Genomic DNA, 17684 nt, shown 5'->3' on the forward strand with positions numbered 1-17684 from the left:
AATACTATTTTCTTATGTGTGTTATGGTTAATAAATCATTTTAAATTGGAGAGGTCTTGCTTAATTATTGTATTTTAATGGTAAAAATAATATTTTCTGCTTAGTTAAACTTTTAAATTTAATACAAAATATTATATATGAGAAAATTGCAAAAAAATATCCTACATTATCACTTTTGAGAGTATTTATTTTGCTGATAAAATATATTCTACATGTTTGCAAAAGTCGTTATTTCTATCATTTGGCATCACGTACATGGTGTGAATATCACGCGCGGCAAAATGACAAAAATAGTGACTTTTGCAAACATGTGAGATATATTTTGCCAGCGAGATAAATATAGGGACAAAAATGATAATGGGTATACGTGTGAGATATTTTTTGCAATTTTTTCTAAATTACATCTTGCCAAGAATATTTTTACAAAGAATTGTGAAAATTATATAGTAAAAAGATGGAAAGAGGTCATCCTAATTTTTTTCTACTTTTAAAATGTAGGACAAAATAATAAATGGATAACAGGTCAGATCATATATATTATCTGGCCTATATTATCTACTATTTAATCTAAAATGTAAATCAATATTTTAATGAATATTTTGTGAAATAAAATATTATATTTTTATCTAAAATTATGCAAAATGAATAATGATGATTTGTGTTTGAACCGCAAACCAAATACACCCCAAATTCAAGCAAATACATTTTTTTTTTCTTTTTCATTTTATAAAATATGTAGCATTTTAAATATCATGCCAACAATTATTACACCAAAAAACTAAAATACATACTCACCCTATAGTAATTAATCATATTTGAATTTTGATTATTTTTTAATTATCTTATATAATTAAACTAACTTTAAATTGTGACCCATTTTTCTCCCATCACATTGAAAATATACGTGAGAAGTGGCAGAAAAATCGTGATGGACGGTTTCTCTTTTTTATTATAAATACTCTCACATACGTTTACTAAACCTACTCTCAGAAAATCAGAATACACCATCGCTATTTGAGAGCCAGGGTTTGGCAACATCATCCTAGGATTCCAGGGTTCCAAAGTTTGGCAACATCTTCACCGGGTTCCAAAGTTTGGCAACATCTTCACCGGGTTCCAAAGTTTGGCAACATCTCCCAACAACACCATCTTCCCACGGTTCCAATCTACCGTTTGCTTGAAAAAGAGAGTATTGAGAACAAATTTAATTTTTAGCAGTTGCTGGAGGTTTGTTTAAATTCCGCTTCCGCTAATATATTTGATTATACGCTTTATTTTCTAACAATACACACAATTATAAGCAATCTCACAAATAAATGTGATGATTTTAGTTTAGGACTAAAACTTGAACAAAATACTATAAGCAAATTGTGATTTGTTTATAAGTTTGATTAATTAAAATGTTGAATGATATATTCTAATGAAGTAAACTAATTCGATCACTTTCAACCACATCATAAAGTTAAATAACAAGGAAGCAACCAAGAGGTTGGTTGTGTTTAATTTATTTGATATTATATATAAATTATCTTTTTAATTAAAACTAAGTACTTACATGATATATATATATATATATAATTATTGTAGAAAAATAATAAAATTATGTTGAATTTGCGACTCAACATATCTTTATTGTATATGCAAGTTACATTTTATTTAAAAATAAATAAATAAATTAGGCAATAAAGAGATAAGCTTTATTTTTTGTATTTAAATATGTTGACTGCATATGTTCTTAATACTTTCCTTTCAATCTTCGATCTTTACCCTATTTCTATATAATAAATTGTCACAAAGTCTTCATTTTAATCCATAGTTTTTCTTATGATTTATAGAAAACAATGCAGTCATTATAGATCAAATTTAATCTGCTAATAAATAATTACTTGGGGTTTGTCTGAATGATTTTTTTTTTTTATTATTATTATTATTTTTCTGGGACTTTGGAGTGTCTTTTGCTTTGAAATTTTTTAATGAGATGAATGATATGGTGTTTAGATGAATTTTGGGATATAATTTAATATTACCCTCATTTTATATAGTGAAATATTTGATTTTCGATATGAAAATTTAAATAGATTATATTAATCAGATTAAAGAGAAATATATATACTCTTTTTTTTATATGAGCTTATTTTTTTTCAATATACCTCAAAATTAATATTTTAAAAGTATAATATATATTCTACTCGTACACAAAAAGTCATCATTTTTAATTAAAAACAAAAATACAAAATTATAATATATATTAAAATATTTTTTTGAATTATATCTCAATTTATATATAATGTACTCAATCTATGCATAAATCAATTTCATACCTACTAAATAAATTTTATAAGGAAATTTATTTATTTTTTTAATGTACATATATATATATATATATTTAAGAGAGCTAGAAATAAAATTGTAAATGAACCACCATATAAAATAATTTAGAAATATTTAAGATAATAAAATTTGAAATTATAATAGTATGACATATTAATAGAAAATTTTTGGAAAAAAAAATGGAATAAAAAATAAATATTAAATATGATATCTAACAAATATATTAATAAATAATACTAAAATTGGCAAAACATCCTTAATAATTAAAAGATGGATTACATATTGAAGTTATTAATTCAGCAAGTTAAATTTTATTTCTAACTCTTAATTTTAATCATAATATTTGATTTTAAGATCATTAATATAAAATTAAAAGTTAGATTTACATCATCAGCAGATATGCTGACTTGTAACAGATCCAAAGCCTTCTGATACCATTATGTTTCATGTATTAAAATATAGGAATATATGTACTTAAAATATTCCTGCAAACTTGGGGTTAGTTTCTAAGTGAAATAGTTTGAAAATATATAAATATATATATATATATTTTATGTAAAATATAAATAATTGTGTAAATAATATATAAATAATAAATATATAATACATTAATTTTTTTAAAAAAAAAATATGATTTTTGAAAAAAGACAAATTAAAGAGTATGTATCCTGTTTATAAACTATAGGCTATGTTATATACTGAAGTTTGGTTTTATATTTAAATTATGTAACTATTATAACTTATTTATAAAAATATATTAGTTTATATATAAAATCTTATAGTATTTAAATTTACTATTACAACAAGAAATAGAAACAGAAAATTAAATTAAAATTCAAAAGAATACACAAGTTTGTTCTTCTTCCGTTTGATTTTGATTTTGATTTTTGATTTTTTTTTGTTTCTTTAATCACTTTTTTTTAAAAAAATTATTATTTGAATTATGTGTTTCTCAAAAAAAAAATATATATACATTTTTATAAAATTTCCAATAAAATATTATTTTAATTTCAAAACCAAACTAATTTTTTTTCAAACACAACCAAAAGAAACATATATTTATTTTATATAGTGCCAACTCATTCTTACAAAAGTGTATTTATTTATTTATTTTTTTTGTCAAACATAAAGAAAATAGGTAAACTTTTATAAGGCCGAGGTAGTGGTTAATCAAATGTGTCTGATTTATATTTCAAAGTTATAACTTTGAAGTGTATTTTATACGTTAGGTATGTAAATATGTTAATAATATAAACATACACAAGGATCAGTTGCTCAGCTGCTGATTCGGTCAAATTAGTATGATTAATAATATATGATATATTATAAATATGTTGAAATATGTATAAAACATACTATTTTCGTCCTAAAATTATAGTCTGAGTTGGGTTTGACACGAGATTTAAGGAATATTGATATTATATTGGTAGTGGGTAAAAAGTACAAATAAAAACTTTTTTCTGCCCTTGTGAGTGTATTAGTGTAAAAAGTAGTGGCAATTGTGTAATAATAATGAAAAAGTAAGAGTAATTTTATAGTGATATGGTTATTTATAGAAATGAAACTATTGTTTTGGGACGGACAAAAATGATAAACAGAACTATTGTATTGAGACGGATGGAGTATAATATTCATTCCTATAGCATATAATCTGATCAAATCAGCATATCACAGTAACTGAAGCCTATACAAATATAGATTTAGTTGAATTGCTGGTTTTTTAGTAGATAGAGTATAATACTATAACATACTATACTTTATTTGAATATATGTATATATATATATTATATATTTATAATATTAATTGAAAAAATATGTCATAATTGGAAAAACACACCCTTGATAATTTATAGGAAAAATAATACTCTCTTTGTTGAATTACAAAGTAAACATTTATTTTTGGCACGAAGTTAAAGAAATAATAGTATTGTAATTGTAGTGGATAGTTAAAAGTAGTGTAATTTTTTTCCTTTTTTATGTAAAATTAATGATATGTAAAATAGAGTTATTTGTGAAAAAAAATAGAGAATTTAATAAAATTATTACTTTGTAATTAGATAATTCAAAATATAAATATTTATACTTATGACTAGATGAAGGGAGTATATTTTTAATAATATGTGATTACACAATAAAGTAATAACTAAAAAAAATTTAAAAAAAAAAAACAAAAATAGAAAGCTTTTGTAGTAAAAATTTAACTAATATTAATACTTATATTGGTGGTTGGTAAAAAAATATAAGTAAAATACTTTTTTATCTTTTTAAATGTATTAATGTAAAAAATATTGAAATTTATGTAATAATAATGCAAAAATATAAATAATTTTATAATGATATGATTATTTATGAAAATAAAATTATTATTTTAAGACAGACAAAAATGATAAAACAAAACTATTATATTCGAACCAGATGGAGTATTTTTTCATTTTATCAACACCCTTGTCATATTAAGATGAAAAATCCAATAAAATGTTTAGTTTGCATATATCTAGACTCATTTATTTTATTATAAAGATTATTTTTATTAATGTCATTTTGAGCTAATTTAGTTTTTTTTTTTTTTTTTTTTTGTGTGTCTGTCAATCTTTTATTCTATTTGATTATCAACATACTATTTTGAAACAAACACAAATTGATGTAAATTTTAACGAAAAAAATTCATATTATATTCATGTATTCGTTTTTAAATTCGTATATATATATATATATATATCTATTTTTTTTTTATAATTTTTATTTCAACTTACCCCAACACAAACACGACAAACTTAATTAAACCCCATGCAAAATAGCTCTCCTTTATGTCTATACTCACTAGCACGAAAATGTAAATGTTTAAATAACCACACAAGATGCACAAACTGTTTTATTAATCTTTATACACTATATTCTAAAAACAAAATTGCATCAAAAAAATAAATTATAGTAACACTTAATATGGAAAACACAAATGTATTTAAATAAATCGATAAATATTGAAATTCAATAATAGCTGTTTTTATTTGTGTCAAGTTTAATTACTTGACCAAGAATCGGACGTTATAATTTATTAATTAATTGGATGAAATACTGACCATGAATGTAATTAATTTTTCGATCATTATTATTATTATTATTATTGGTAGAAATGAATTACAATGGGTCGAATAATTCAAGTTAGGCAGACTATATTATATAAAGTCGATAAACACTACTCATTTATTTAATTTTAACACATCATCAAGCTATTTAAATATGATGCAAATTGTAAGTAATCTGCAAACGTTGTGTATTATAGTTACAAAATCACAATCGTTAGAGTGCCCCTCAATCTTGACTAATTATAAAATTTTCCACTTTTGTTAGGGTAATTAGTAAATATTATTTCTTCGGCCATCTAAAAATATGCTCATATTTTGGACAAAAGATAGATATATAATAGATATGCCTTTTTTTTTTTTTTTTTTACCGATTTAAGAGAATATGAACATTTTTTATGATAATTATAAATAAAAAGAAAAAGAAAAAGAAAAAAGAAAAGCTTCGAATAGTATAGTATCACAAATTTGGTGGTTGTTATTGTGCTGAAGTTCATAGAATTTAGTGTGGTGCTAATATATATTTTCTTACGTATTTTTTTTACTATTTTTTTAGTATAATAAATATATTAATATACTAATACCATAATCTCTTATATAAAGGTTGATATCACACGATATAAGAGCATTAATACACTATACAAGTTAACATAATACAAGTATAGCACATGAACGGATAGCAAATAAAAGAATTTCATCGGTATAGATCGGTTGATGATCGGATCAAATTTACTGATTTGACTGGATCAACATATGTTATAGAGGTGATCCACATATATTTATATATATTTCAGTATATTTATAATATATCATATAATATAGCATATATTATCTTATAGGGGATTGTTACAGTGTTGATTTTAAAAAATCAGTAAATCAGCATAATATTGATTTTTCACATCAGCACACCTCATATTTGCAGACAGCACACATTAGTATTACACACACAGAACATGCTATGTACAATAAAGATATGTGTTGTTTTTTAATAGTAACAAGTGTGTTGTATACAAGTATGTCATGTGCTAAAATCAACTGTAGTGTGTGTTGTATAAGACTATAGCAGTTCATGTTGTATATGTATTATATTAACATATACAATATGCTATCTGTGGTAATATTGTGTGTTGTTTGTAGTTATATTGTGTGATGTTGGGACTATAACATGTTTGTTTTGTTTATATGTTGTATTTGTATTATATTAACATATACAGTATTTTGTTTGTAGTAATATTATATGATGTCTAATAGCACACAACATGCTATTCAACACAATACTGAATTTTAAATTCAGCGCTGTAGCCGCCGCCTTTATATTTTTTATTTTATTTTATTTTTTTCTTATGACGTGGGAACCCGCAGCCGTTATTCGAAAGTGTCCACTGGATATATATATATATATATATTTGATCATATGTAATATGTTGATTCGCAGCCCTCATACATCATATAATATGTGCATATTTTAGTAACCATCCCCAAGTATCATGGTCCTCGTCAAATACCCAACTTTCCATAATTTAATAGTAGTTCGTAATTTTCTAAATATTTTATTTTTTTTCAAGATTTCCACTCCCGCCATTCTTAATTAAGACAACATAACATATCTGTTGATCCTTCCACTATAAATACAGCCAAAAATGGCAGACATTCAATCACAGACCAAAATTTCAAATCCAACGGTAACTTATCGATCAAAATGGCCGTTACTCATAACCTCCTTCCAGTAATTATCAACCAATTCACTGCTCTTCTTCTTCTCGGATCCTTCATTTTCTTACTGCTAAAAATTCGAAGAGGATCAGGATCAGGATCCGCCAAACCCTCCGATAAAAATGTGAAATTACCTCCGTGCCCCCCGAGGCTGCCGGTGATCGGACACCTCCACCACCTCTCCGGCGGCCTGGCGCACCAAATGATGGCGAAAATGGCGAAGAAGTACGGACCCGTCATGCGCCTCCAGCTGGGCCAAGTATCGGCGGTGGTGATCTCATCCCGGGAGGCGGCGAAGGAGGTCCTGAAGGTCCAGGACCCCGCCTGCGCAGACAGGCCGGAGAGCATCGGGACCAACATCGTGTGGAAGGCAGACATGGTGTTCAGTCCGTACAACGATTTCTGGCGCCAAATGCGGAAGATTTGCATCATGGAGCTGCTGAGCGCTAAGAACGTCAAATCCTTCGAGTCTGTGCGGCGGGACGAAGTCTCCCGTCTGTTGCAGTCGATTCGGGCGGCGGCGCTCGCCGGAGAAGCCGTGAACGTGACGGAGAAGGCCGTCGGGTACGCCTCGTCGATGACGTGTCGGGCGGCGTTCGGAACCGTCGGAGCAGATAAACGCGACGTGCTTATAGATATGATGAAGAGGGCGAGCACCATGGCCGGAGGGTTCGAATTGGCCGACCTGTTTCCTTCGTCGAAGCTGCTGAATATCCTGTGCTGGAACAAGTACAGACTGAATGGGATGCGGCGGAAGGTCGACGCCATTCTCGACGTCATCGTCGACGAGCACAGGTTGAAGAGGAAAGGCGAGTTCGGCGGGGAAGACACCGTCGACGTTTTGCTTAGGGTTCAGAGCTCCGGCGAATTTGAGTTCCCGATTTCTAATGACAACATCAAAGGCGTCATTTACGTAAGTAACACTAAAAGAAAATATATTGAAATTTAGCTATAAAAAAATTCATAACAAAGGTAATGATTTGTAGCAAAATATTTTTGCAGTGAAATGATTTAGTTACGTGTTAGTAGAAGTCTTTAGTGACAATTACGACTTTCATAAAAAAAATATATATAAAAATATAATTGTTTAGCTAAATTTTTTTGCTATAAAATTAAAATTTAAAAACAGTTTTAACAGTAAAATATATATGATTTTTTAAGCCGATTTTAGCTATGAAAATAGAATTTTTTTAGCAAAAAATTTTAGCGACAAAAGTAATTTTGTAGTACATAATTTATTATTAGCGATCGAATTAATTTTTATTTCTAAACGATGCATTTTAATTACAAAAATATTTTGTAGTTAAAAATATTATGGCTAATTAGATATTATTTTTTTTTTAGTGTAATTAGGGTTTAGGGCAACATTTAATTTATATAATCTTATTAATAATGCTTGACTGATTGATATCTATATATATATAGGATTTGTTCTCGGCGGGAACTGAAACCTCATCGACGGCGATGGACTGGGCGATGGTGGAGCTGATGAGGTGTCCGCGCGCCATGGCGAGGCTACAGGCGGAAGTAAGAGAAGCCCTAAAGGGGAAGGAGACAGTTGAAGAAGGCGACCTTCAGAAACTGACATATCTAAAATGGGTGATCAAAGAAACCCTAAGAATGCATCCTCCAGTTTCATTGATACCAAGAGCTTGCAGATCAGACAATTGTACAGTCGATGGATACACAATTCCCAAGAATTCGAAAGTGATCATCAACGCTTGGTCTTTAGGGAGGGATCCTAAGTATTGGGACCAGCCCGACACCTTCATGCCAGAAAGGTTCGAAAACAGCACTGTAGATTTTCTTGGGAATAGCTTGGAGTTCATTCCATTTGGGGCTGGAAGAAGAATATGTCCTGGGCTTAACTTTGGATTGGCCAATTTGGTGGTTCCTTTGTCTCAATTGATGTATCATTTCGACTGGCACATGCCTGAAGGAGTGAGTGCTGATGACATTGATCTCACTGAGGAAGATGGACTTTCGATCTCGAGGAAGAACCCTCTTTTCTTGGTTCCTACACTCTACAATGATGGTGTTTAAGAAGTAAGAAATAAGTTGTCGTAAGATAATAAGTTTTTATAGGCTCAAGTTATTTCATGTGTTTTTTGCTTTTGCCTTAATAACAAGGGATGATCGATTCGATCTTTCCCGAAATAGAGTAGATATTATAAGTTTTGTGAAATATATATATATATATATATATGTTCACTTTGTATTCCATGGTCTTAATTTATGCATTCCAATGTTTGCTTAGTTGTTTAAAGATAAAGGATATATGTTTTTCTTTGGTGTTATGTTTTAGTTTTTTAATATTCCATTTCTGCGTTTGTCAATAAATAATATATATAAATATATATATATATAATATAATATCAAATTATTATTAATTTAAATCAAAGTCAAACCTCCAAAAAAAAAAAATTCTAAAGAAACACACCCAAAATGTTGGTAGTTAGTTCATTCTCTTGAAAACCCTAAATTTAACCCTTACTCCCTCATTACATATTTAATTCAACATATATATATATATATTGTATATCGTTGACAATGCTAATTTTCTGACTAATTTAAGACCTTCATCAACCAACCAGCAATGGCTTAAATCCAGACAAGAATAAACTATATATATAATAGAATATTTAATATAGACATTGATTCAAACTCTCATTGTAACAACTACTATAATAAAATATAAAATCAACTGGAATATCTAAATTAAAATATTTTATTATTTTATAACCTCTTTCTATTGTATATTAGGGTTCCTATTATTTTTAACTATTTATTCATGCTATGATTATATATTAAGTTTTGTTGGATATAAGTTTACTTTTTAACATATTTGAACACATGCCTAAATGGTTACAATTATTAATTTATCAAAATCCTAGGAACAATTATTAGGTGGATATTGTAATATCTCCAGAACTTCCTTGATGTTGTACAATTTCACTTCTCTTTTCTTTGAATCTTTGACTTTGATCTGCCAATATTTATGAGAAATATGGAGTACAAAATTAAATTAAATTTTGTAGCACTAATTTTCAACATTTGAATAATATTATTCCCAAAGGTAGAGTCTAATTTGATTCCACCTTATAAATTATATGACTCTGCAATCAAACAAAGGCCATTCTTTCTGGACACAACCAACCCATCAACTTCAGACATGTCGACATCTTCAGGCAGGATGCCGTCGGGGAGTTTCCAGTCGAAGTGATAGAGGAGCTGAGCCAAAACATACTCAACATTGGCTACACCAAACGCCATTCCGGGACATATGCGTCGACCCGACCCGAACGGGAGATACTCGAAATGATTCCCAAGAAAATCGATACCATTCGACTCGAACCTCTCCGGCTCAAAGCTCTCCGGATTCTTCCAATGCCGCGGATCTCTCCCTATCGCCCAAACGTTGACGACCACGTTGGTGTTCGTAGGAATTTTATATCCGTCGATCTCGAATTCTTCCCGGGATAATCGTGGGATGATCGAGGCCGGAGGGTGTAGCCTCAGCGTTTCGAATATAACCAATTTGAGGTACTTCAACGTGCGAATTTCTGACCCGTCGATTGTCTGTTTCCGTCGAAGGCGCGCCTTATTTCAGCCTGCACTTTCGCCATTACTCGAGGGTTTTTCATCAGCTCGGACATGACCCAGTCCACAGTTGTCGACGCAGTTTCTGTGCCACCGGCAAACATATCCTGAAAAGTTAATTCAAATTAGAACCCGAAACGAAATACGAAATTGTTTTTACAAAGAACTTACAAAAATAACCGATTTTATGTTTTCGTTGGTTATTGGGATGTCGAGCTCGCCATTCTCCTTCAATCTCAGTAGAACGTCGACTAAATCCTCGGCACCCGACTCACTATTGCTGTCTCTCGCCTGAGAACGCTTCTGTTGGTGTTTATCGAGTATGTCATTGAGTATCCCGTCTAGCTTCTTCCGTAGCCTCAACATCGCAAACTTATTCCAACTAATATAACCGAATATTTTCATCGAGGGGAACAGATCAGCCAAATCGAAGTGCCCGGCTTTACCGATCGCTTTCTTCATCAATTTAATTGCTGCGTCTTTGTCGACCAAAACATTGCCAAACGCAGCTCTGCACGTCATAGAATTCATGAACCAGGAGATTCTGTCGGTAAGGTTGAATGATTCTCCACGAGTCGACTTAATGACGTCGATAAGAACCGAAGCCTCGTCCCTCCTGATGTCCTCAAATGATCGAACACTTTTACCACTCAGGAGTTCCAATATGCAGACTCTCCGCATCTGCCTCCAATAATCACCGTACGAACTAAACACGATGTCAGAGGAGCTATACCACAGTATATCTGTAGCAATGGTCGTAGGCCTGTCAGCGCAAGACAGATCGTGAGTTTTCAGGACCTCTTTTGCGAGATCTGCCGAAGATACAATGATTGCATTAACCTCACCAAATTTGAGATGCATCAATGGCCCATACTTCTCGGCTAAATCTCGTAGAGGATAGTGATGCGGGAGTGAGCTTATGATGTGGTGCAAATGCCCAATTATCGGTAATTTGGGCGGCCCTGGAGGCAACTTTGTCTGCCTACCTGGACTGCTCAGTTCCTTCCATCCTTTGCTCATCAAGGAGAAGAAGGAAAGGGAGAGAAGTATACTGACGAAGTCGAAAGGAAATGAAAATTCCATCTGGGGCAAGCAAGGGGGCAGGGAAAATATCAGCTTGTTGCCAAACCTGTTTCTGTTTCCTCTATAACCTTTCTCGCTATCAAAACCTGAAGTTTCTTCCAACAAAGGATTCTCACACCTCCGGTTTCGGGCTACCCCCTCTATCTGTACATTCTTATTCGGCTCAGGACTGGACCAGGGGCAGCAACAGATGATGTTTCTTCTCTGTTTACGGTAAATTCCAGTAAAGTTTGATGTTGAAAACAAGGATGGTGCCTGGATCAATATGGAGGAATGAGACATGGCAAGACAAAGCAGGAAGGTTGCATCAAAATAATTAAAATTAGCTGAATCTGACTGGTATCGAATAGAAATGCTGTAGTATTAATGAAATAATTAGGTAGAACCATCAGTAGTGAAATGAGCATCATAATTACCTCCAAATAATTATGATAGCGTGCATCGGTTGACCTGATCACAAAACCACAATCGTCATGACAAAGCCTATCTTTGAGAACTAATTCGACATAATTGATAATAATAATAACAGAATTAAACCCAGAGACTTTTGTAATCCTTTGACTAATAAGGTCAGATATAGGCGTAGGAATTTTGCAAGCTATATCTTTTGGAAAAAGGGTGTTGAAGGCACACAATATATCATAAAAAATATTTTTTCCGAAGCATCAAGTAAATCTGAAAACAAAAAAGTATGTGGGAAAGGCAACAACTTTTTACCTAGAAATCAATTGGGAAACAATCAATCCAGAAACATTCGGTGTAAGGATCATGCCAAAATCAATCAAGAAAATTCATGTAAAAAAAGCAAGCAAGCCATCTTCTCCCAAAACTACCATCTGAGAAAGTGCAGCTGAAAGAATACTTACCCAGGGGAAGAATAAAACACCTGAAGATGCATTCTTCCTCATCCTTGGGGTTTGACTTTTTTCTCATTTAAAGGCTTTATTTGGGCTTTCATGGGCCATGGCATGGACCAAATCCAAGCTTAATAAGTATTAAGCCTCTAATTGCTACCAATGGGTGCTGATAATTGACATCCAAGAAGTATTAGGCAAAAAGTCCACAACAGAGAAGCAAATAAATTTGTTGGATTACCCTTGGTTCTGATTCTTGATAACTTGGAATTTTCCCTACAGCAAAAATTATTGAAAGTCTAGGTGAGGACATGTAATATATATTCTAAAAAAGAAGGTAAATGTAGATATGAATCACATGGTTAGTTCAAGCTAGAACACGAAGATGATAAATTTACCTTCGGAGGATATAATCTACAAAGGAAATTTCGCCCTTGGGACAGTAAGAATGGGTATGACAACACCGTGGACCGTATGATTAAGCTCCCGGTGGAGAATTGCTCTATTTCAAGCCCCCACTTACTAGAACATCATATGTTGAATCATCGGGTACAAGACCTCTATCAAGCATTTCATCATGCAACCGAAAAGCCTCTTGCAAATTACCTACCTTGAAATATCCAGCGATAAGTGTATTATAAATAACTTCATTTGGAGAAACACTTCTTTTGTGCATCTCCTCGAGGATACTGCAGGCACTGTCCATTAGTCCTTTGTCGCACATACCACGTATTAAAACAGAGTATGTAACAATATCTGGCAATATATCCTTGGAAAGCATCTCCTGGTACAAATCTGATGCAAGCTGTGAATACCCCATCTTTAGAAGCCCATCAATCAAAGTTGTGTAAGTAGCTAAATCACACTGAATCCCCTCCTTTTTCATTCTTTTAAATACGCCAAGTGCAGCTTCTATGTTATACAGGTCTCTGAAACCACTAATCATGGTGTTGTATACAGCTGTAGTTGGTGTTAGACCAACTTCTAGCATTTCGTCAAAGAATTCACATGCACTCCTCATATCCCTTCTTTTGCAAAAGGCATCAATAAGAGCATTATACATAGCCAAATCCATTTCAATACCTTTAGAATGCATCCCACGATGCACCTTCAAAGCAAGCTCGATATTTTCGCTTTTACAAAGCCCATCAACCAAGATGGTGCAAGTAACAGTGTTGGGGGTGTGTCCAGCTTTACACATCTCCTTATAAATAGCCAAAGCAGAGTCAATTTTTCCTTCCTTAATAAAGCCACCAATAATGCTATTGTAAGTCATACATGCAGGACTGAAACCCATTGCTACAAACTTATCCATTTTATCTCTTGCTATGATGGTTTGCCCGACTTTGCACAACCCACTGATGACTGTATTGAAAGCGTAATCATTGGGGACGACTCCTATTCCCAACATATGGTCAAATAAACCCATGGCTTTTTCAGTTTCACCTTTCTTGAAATGTCCATCAATTAAAATGCTATATGTGACAACATTTGCAGCCAAACTCTTTGATTGCATTTCAGAAAGTAAGTCCAGTGCAGCATCCATATTCCCTATTCTGCAGTTTCCCAGAATAAAAATATTATAGGAAACCTTAGATGGCTCGACTCCCTTATAAAACATTTTATCCCAAATCCTGTAAGCACCCTCCAATTTACCTCTGTCACAGAAATAGGATATCAGATTATTGTAGGTGAAAACATTGGCAATTCCATCATTAACAGCTTCATCAAATAACTCCATTGCCTGATCCATCGAATGAAACTTTAAATACCCTCTAATTAAAGAATTTACAATGAACACGGTTGGTTGGATACCCGCAGATTTCATCTGTAGGTGCAATGTCCTCGCCTTCTCCATATACCCATTTTCACAGCACCCTTCTATGAGGACTGCATAAGTTACCTTGTTTGGGACAAGCCCATCCTCTACAACCTTATCAAATAAAGCCAAAGAGCTTTGCAGATTACCCTGCTGATAATAACCCTTCATCAAGCTAGTTGCAACAATCAAATTCATTCGGTGCCCGCTGTTAATCATCTCATCCTTCAACACTAAAGCCTTCATCATATTCCTCTGCTTCACACAATGACAAATTACAACTGTATATATTCCCTCAGAAGGAACCCAACCCCTCCCCTTCATTTCACTTAACAATCCTGAAGCCACATCGGTTTCCAGCTTCAAACAAGCTCCCCGAATTGCAGTGCAATAAACACGGGGCCCAAGCTCGACTCCACCTTGCTTTGCCTCCTTAAAGTACTTGTCAGCTTCTTGCAGCTTTCCTTCTCTGAGACTCGCCCGCATCATCATTTCGACAGTAGAACCATCATAACTAATTTTCTTTGCGACAACATCTGTAAATATTCTATGCGCAACATCTATCATATTTGCCATAACCAATGAACTCAAGAAATTATTGACAATCCGGACTGAATTCATGATGCCACGAGAAACCAATGCATAGAAACAATCTTCTGCATCTTTATAACGCCTAGATATAACATATTCACTCAATAGATAACTAAGAGTCCGTGGCCTAAGCCCAAAACCATACCTCTCCGAACAATCAATCAAACGATCGTGCAGCGCAACACCTGATAAGGCAAAATCACCGGACAAGAAATTATTAATCAAATTCCTAAATGCAGCATAATGAGTTGACGAACTCCCAAGAATGTTAAGCAGAACGAAGAACGAGTCCCCAATTTCCAGCACGAAACCACGCTGTTTCTCTAGCCATTTGAAGTACTCAAGAGCTGCCTGAGGATCGTTTCTGTGGGACAACAGGTTATTCACAATAAAAACATGACTCAATTGCGTCGTTTCTGAAGCCAGGGGCCGAAAATTTGGGAATTTGTTTCCACTTGGACACTCTGAACTCGGACTTGCGTCAACAAATTCAGAGGTTGGACTGGATGCGCTTGTAGCTCTATCGATCAGAGAAAGAGATGAATAATGATATACCATTGAAGATTTGGCATGGACGAATGAAAAGAGCAACCTTGAAGAAGAAGAAGGAGACTGCAGTGACGATCTCATCGTCACGGGATTTACCTCCGAAGAAGATGGAGATTCCTGTAAACCCTAACTAAACCCTTTCTGCATTTGACGATTATAATTTCTGTTCATATATATATTTTGTTTCATAATTTAGATTAGGTTTTATTAAATTTCTATTAAATTTTAAATGATATCAGAGTCAAAGTTCTAAAATGTAAAATTGACAACAACGGCTACCATTGTATATCCTTTTTCCGATTACTTGAAAGATCCTGGACTTGCAGCACCAAACGAGCCAAACAATTAATTGGGCGTTGTGGTCCAAGGCGCTCCCAAGGATAGACGAAGTGCTGTTGCCCTACTCTGTACAGTTGTTCTGGACTCCAGTTCCAAATAGATTAGCACCGTCGAAATAATCAATTTAAGGGTGAGGTTCGATCTGGTGTCCAAGTCCTGGGAGTCCAAACAAACGTCGCCGGTCTGATAATCCAATGCTCCAAACTTCGTCTTCTTCCTGAAACCTCGACGCTATCGCCATGGCCGTCTGCTCCCCACCCTCTCTGCATATTATATCGTTAGAACAAACAACAAGTCTTCGTCTTCGATCACCACAACGATTAAGGGAGATCGACAATCATGGCTAGTCGGGTTCACGAAACGATCCTGGAATGCATCAACGAAGCCCAATCGTCAGTCTCCATTGAAGACAAGAAGCAAGCGCTGCAAACTCTGGTAACCGTCACCAAAGTCAGCCCCCAAAACCGCAACCTGGTGGCGCAGACCGACGCCGCCGTGGCTACCCTCCTTGACCTCTCCAAATCTCCCGATTCGCTGCCGCAGATTCAGACCCTCTCGCTTTCAGTGCTCTTCAATCTCTCGTTAAACCCTAATTTGAAGCTCTCCCTCGCCCGATTGGACACCATCCTCCTCCTCAATGATCTCGTTCTTCTCTCCAGCTCCGACGAGCCTCGCCGCCTCGCCGCCTCCTTGCTTTGTAGCCTCGCCATGCTTGACAAGAATAAAGCCAAATTCGGCGTCGCCGGCACCGTTCAGGTCCGTTCTAACAACATTCTAATGCACATAGACCTGTTAAAGCGAATCAAGATCTCGTTTCTTTTAACGTAAACGAGTTCGAATATCAACTAACTAATATAAATATTTAAAATTAGAGAAAATTGTAAAAAATATTATATACTCTATTATCATTTTTACGCTCAAGTAGCTATTTATGTCATTTTGCAAAAAAATATCATCCTATATTTATTTTACTGACAATATATATTTGTCTCGTTTATGTCGTTTGGCTGCGAGACCGACTGTTCACACCACCCACACGCACACGCGGCTAAATAATAGAAATAATAATTTTTGTAAATATATAGGATATATAAAAAGTAATAATAGAATATACATATAGTATATCTTTTACAATTTTATCTGTAAAATTACGTTCAGCTTGTTAGCATCTCTAAATGCACTTAGGTATGTATTTTCCTTCAATCTTCTTCAGGTTCTGTTGAAGGCAATTTCGGGGCCCCGGAGCACAGCGGCGCACCATCTTCTCAGCTCGCTGGCGGAGCTAGTGCAGTTCCATGGAAACTGCACGGTGGCAGTCCGGGCAGGGGCTGTGCCGGTGCTAATAGCTGTGGCAGAGAGCACGAACGGGGAGGATCTTTCGGGAACTGCCTTGTCGATTCTCGGGCTTCTAGCAAGATTCGAGGAAGGGCTGAACGAGCTGCGAGAAGCCGAGAGCGTGGTGGCGCGATTGGTCGGAATATTGAAGAGAGGCTGCATGTTAAGCAAGGAGGGCGCCTGCGAGATTCTTCTCCGCTTGTTCGAGGAGAGCCAAGACTGCCTGAGAGAGGCTGTGGAGCTGCCGGAGTTCTCGACAGTTCTCGCAGATGTCTCTGTCAGGGGTTCCGGCCGGGTCCGGGAGAAGGCCGCAATGCTGATGAAGAAAATCATGGATGCTGATCTGTTCTAAGATTCTTGAATTTATATGTAGAATCGCAAGCTATT

At 33.8% G+C, this 17684-nt stretch overlaps 4 protein-coding genes across 4 annotated transcripts; 2 read left to right on the plus strand and 2 right to left on the minus strand.

Annotated features, from left to right (window-relative positions):
- The first annotated feature begins 7084 nt into the window (after positions 1-7084).
- On the plus strand, positions 7085-9402 carry LOC127255802 (cytochrome P450 71D95-like). Its single transcript, XM_051281541.1, has 2 exons — positions 7085-8040; positions 8553-9402. The coding sequence occupies exons 1-2, from the start codon at positions 7114-7116 to the stop codon at positions 9168-9170; spliced, it is 1545 nt and encodes a 514-aa protein (XP_051137498.1). The 5' UTR covers positions 7085-7113; the 3' UTR covers positions 9171-9402.
- Positions 9403-10168: 766 nt separating this feature from the next.
- On the minus strand, positions 10169-12669 carry LOC127255441 (premnaspirodiene oxygenase-like). Its single transcript, XM_051280958.1, is given in 5 exon segments — positions 10169-10708; positions 10711-10834; positions 10899-12065; positions 12227-12260; positions 12528-12669. Coding segments are annotated over 5 exon segments (1860 nt in total). The 5' UTR covers positions 12581-12669; the 3' UTR covers positions 10169-10226.
- A 497-nt stretch (positions 12670-13166) lies between these two features.
- On the minus strand, positions 13167-15704 carry LOC127255480 (pentatricopeptide repeat-containing protein At2g39230, mitochondrial-like). The gene has a single exon (XM_051281011.1). The coding sequence runs from the start codon at positions 15702-15704 to the stop codon at positions 13167-13169; it is 2538 nt and encodes an 845-aa protein (XP_051136968.1).
- A 374-nt stretch (positions 15705-16078) lies between these two features.
- On the plus strand, positions 16079-17675 carry LOC127255442 (putative U-box domain-containing protein 46). The gene is made up of 2 exons (XM_051280959.1): positions 16079-16718; positions 17176-17675. The coding sequence occupies exons 1-2, from the start codon at positions 16302-16304 to the stop codon at positions 17647-17649; spliced, it is 891 nt and encodes a 296-aa protein (XP_051136916.1). The 5' UTR covers positions 16079-16301; the 3' UTR covers positions 17650-17675.
- Positions 17676-17684: the final 9 nt, after the last annotated feature.

This window comes from Andrographis paniculata, unplaced genomic scaffold, assembly GCF_009805555.1.
Source record: "Andrographis paniculata isolate CXL003 unplaced genomic scaffold, ASM980555v1 Contig54END, whole genome shotgun sequence".
In the NCBI taxonomy this organism is placed as follows: domain Eukaryota; kingdom Viridiplantae; phylum Streptophyta; class Magnoliopsida; order Lamiales; family Acanthaceae; genus Andrographis; species Andrographis paniculata.

Bases quoted from the DNA above. Each gene is read 5' to 3' on its own strand.
- LOC127255480 (XM_051281011.1), bottom strand. From the start codon at position 15,704: ATGAGATCGTCACTGCAGTCTCCTTCTTCTTCTTCAAGGTTGCTCTTT.
- LOC127255802 (XM_051281541.1), top strand. From the start codon at position 7,114: ATGGCCGTTACTCATAACCTCCTTCCAGTAATTATCAACCAATTCACT. The intron at 8,041-8,552 runs GTAAGTAACACT...ATATATATATAG, and splicing joins ACATCAAAGGCGTCATTTAC to GATTTGTTCTCGGCGGGAAC.
- LOC127255442 (XM_051280959.1), top strand. From the start codon at position 16,302: ATGGCTAGTCGGGTTCACGAAACGATCCTGGAATGCATCAACGAAGCC. The intron at 16,719-17,175 runs GTCCGTTCTAAC...AATCTTCTTCAG, and splicing joins GCGTCGCCGGCACCGTTCAG to GTTCTGTTGAAGGCAATTTC.